Here is a 2650-nt window from a genome sequence, read left to right as displayed (position 1 = left end):
GTATATAACCCCTGTAGATACTCCTGTAGTTCCTTAGTTTGAATATCAACTTAGACTTGCCCAATCCTCTCTTGGACTTTGGTCCACCTAAGTCTGTCCTACCCATCAGGCCTAGGGATTGATTCCCTAGGCTGGAGCTCCGCCTTTCCGGCACTTACCCTCTTTCCGGACTTAGGTTCAATCCCTGTCTCTCCAGCTCTACCTTAGGGTAGTCTACCTCTGTTTGTTTCTACATCAGATGGAGTCTGATGTAGCCCCTATTCCTTCCAGACCTCCAGACCTCCTGTCCCTCGTACCTCTGGGCATCCTGTCCTTCAGACATTCCACCCTCCATACCTTCAGACGTTCCATCCTCCTAACTCTTGGACATCCTGCCCTCCTGTCCTCCTGTCCTCCTGTCCTCCTGTCCTCCTGTCCTCCTGTCCTCCTGTCCTCCTGTCCTCCTGTCCTCCTGTCCTCCTGCCCTCCTGTCCTCTGGACCCTCAGACCTCCTATCCTTCCATCCTGTTTCCTGTAGAAGTATTACCTTGCAGTGGGAACTCTCCTGAACACTTCCTGCATTCCTCCAGAACTCTCCCACGCTCCTCCGGACATTTCCCACACTCCTCCGGAAGTCCTCTAGCACTCCACCAGAGTAGCCAGCCTCCGGAAGTCCTCCAGACTTTGTTGGACCATCATTGGACTTCCTCTGAAATGAAGGGCACATACTTGGGTAAGGGGCACAGCATATGAGCTGAGGCCAAGCCCCTCTGAGTCAGTCTCTCTCTCCTTTGAGCAACATGGTTCTTAACACAACCCCTCTTCCAATCCCACCTCCTATGCCTTCTGATTCCTATTTGGAGATGCCATCAGCTCACATGGGCCTATCAGAACATCAGGCATCAGCTTTATGCCACAGTTTAGAACATGGTAACAAGCAGGCAGCTAGCAATCAACTATGTGAAGCAGCCCATAATGTTCCCAATCCAAACTGTCCAAGAGGGGGAAGGCACCTGAACAGGAGGAACCAAGGTAGCTGGAAGTGAAGGTTAAACCCATGGATTAAGGGAAGTGCATCAATGGAGGCTATAGTCAGTGAACTAGGTGCAGCACACTCAGAATCCAAGAGCTACAATCCTGCAACATGGGCCCAGCAGATTGAAAATTCTTTGAGCAATCAAGGAAGTTTTCAGGAAGGATCTTTTGAAGAGCTGATCATGCATTGCACTAGTCTTTCACAGCAGGATGTGGCTGTTAACTTCTTGAGAATGCTTGGCCTCATCCAGTAGGTGACTAAGTATCAGAGGTATGTGCTTTCCTACTATGCCTTCCTGGTCTACAAGTCCTTGTGATTTTGTAAGTTTGAGAGTAGGCACCATGATGATGGTAGATGAGGTATACAACATGCACATCACTCCTCTGAAGTTGAACTACTTGTTGGCAAGAACTTTCAAGATTGGGTCCAGTCTGGCAGCAAGTTTGCTGCTTTGGCAGCTGGCGGTACTATCTACATCTTAGTGATGGTTGCTGGCCTAGAGCTCAGGACTACAGTGGGCTCAATGGTAGGCAATTCACCTTGGCAATTAGGCAGTGCTCTGAGGCAGCCTGACTCCAGTAAGTACTATTCTCAAAATTATTGTACCATTGCTCAACATACCTGCCACAGATACTGCCATTGGTAGAACCATTTTGGATAGGATCATACCTACAGTGAATATCCTTTGTAGACATCTTCCTCTCAGCATGGGATCCATGTTTTTGCCTTCTCTTCTGGCACATCATAAGCTTCCCAGGGATATCAATTGTACCAATTTGGAAGCATCTGATTGCTTTTTGATTTGATTATTTTCAAGTGAGCTGATCATGAATGTCTGGGGGAAATCATGCTCATTCATTGTTTCTAGCCACTTTTCTCTGGTACCACAATGCTGGGAAGAATGGGATATTGGCACTTCTAGCTCAGTATCATGTCTAATATTGCTTGGCTCTCTCAATCAGCTATACATTGGAACACCCCCCACCATGGACAAAACTCAACATATATCCTCTTGTACCCCCCCACCTATTCTATCTTCTACCAACTCTAGCACTCTCTGCCCATGTCCAACATCTTCCACTGTTATCCTGACTATGTACAATATGGTTGGACCCCAAAATAGGAAGATGCCTACTCCACAAGAGAAAGAGGCAGACTTGGTATGGACAGAGAGCAATGGGGATATGCAGAGCATGCGGTGAAGATGTACAGGTGGATCAATTGGTGCAATATGTGAGTACTGACTCCTCTGTTGATCTGTTCTGATTTTAAATATTTGAAGCTTGAGGGTCTTTATGTAGATGGGACCAAGTCACTGTCAAATGCATATGTACACATACCTAACAGCTTAATCAGAGGGTGAGTTAGCTGAATCAATGTAGCCCAATTATCTGACATTTTGTGGCAGCCATCAGCTTGAGCTGTGCAATGATGATGGAACTTTGATGATGTACATTTGCAGAACCATGCCTTCATCAATCAGAGACTCCCTTCTGCAGCAGTTATTACTTGCTTTTGAGGATAAAAATCTATTGGTGGACAGGGATACTAGCCAGGATAGCGATAATTCCTTTGAGGTGATACACTTCTCTTGGTACAACCAGCATGCCACCAGGGTGAGCAACACCAAATGAA

The 2650-nt window shown here is 46.7% G+C and overlaps 2 protein-coding genes across 2 annotated transcripts; both read left to right on the top strand.

Moving 5' to 3' along the window:
* Positions 1 to 1478: 1478 nt before the first annotated feature.
* On the top strand, positions 1479 to 1821 carry BJ212DRAFT_1293260 (uncharacterized protein; the record flags this gene model as incomplete). The annotated part of the gene is made up of 2 exons (XM_041332163.1): positions 1479 to 1593; positions 1646 to 1821. Coding segments are annotated over 2 exons (291 nt in total), but the record flags the coding sequence as incomplete, so codon positions are not given.
* A 639-nt stretch (positions 1822 to 2460) lies between these two features.
* BJ212DRAFT_1293258 (uncharacterized protein) lies at positions 2461 to 2649 on the top strand (the record flags this gene model as incomplete). The annotated part of the gene is made up of 1 exon (XM_041332162.1): positions 2461 to 2649. One exon carries the CDS (start codon positions 2461 to 2463, stop codon positions 2647 to 2649), a length of 189 nt encoding a protein of 62 aa, XP_041184924.1.
* Position 2650: the final 1 nt, after the last annotated feature.

Source organism: Suillus subaureus (assembly GCF_016647635.1).
Source record: "Suillus subaureus strain MN1 chromosome Unknown BJ212scaffold_505, whole genome shotgun sequence".
NCBI classification, from domain to species: Eukaryota; Fungi; Basidiomycota; class Agaricomycetes; order Boletales; family Suillaceae; genus Suillus; species Suillus subaureus.
This window is presented reverse-complemented; position numbering and strand designations above follow the sequence as displayed.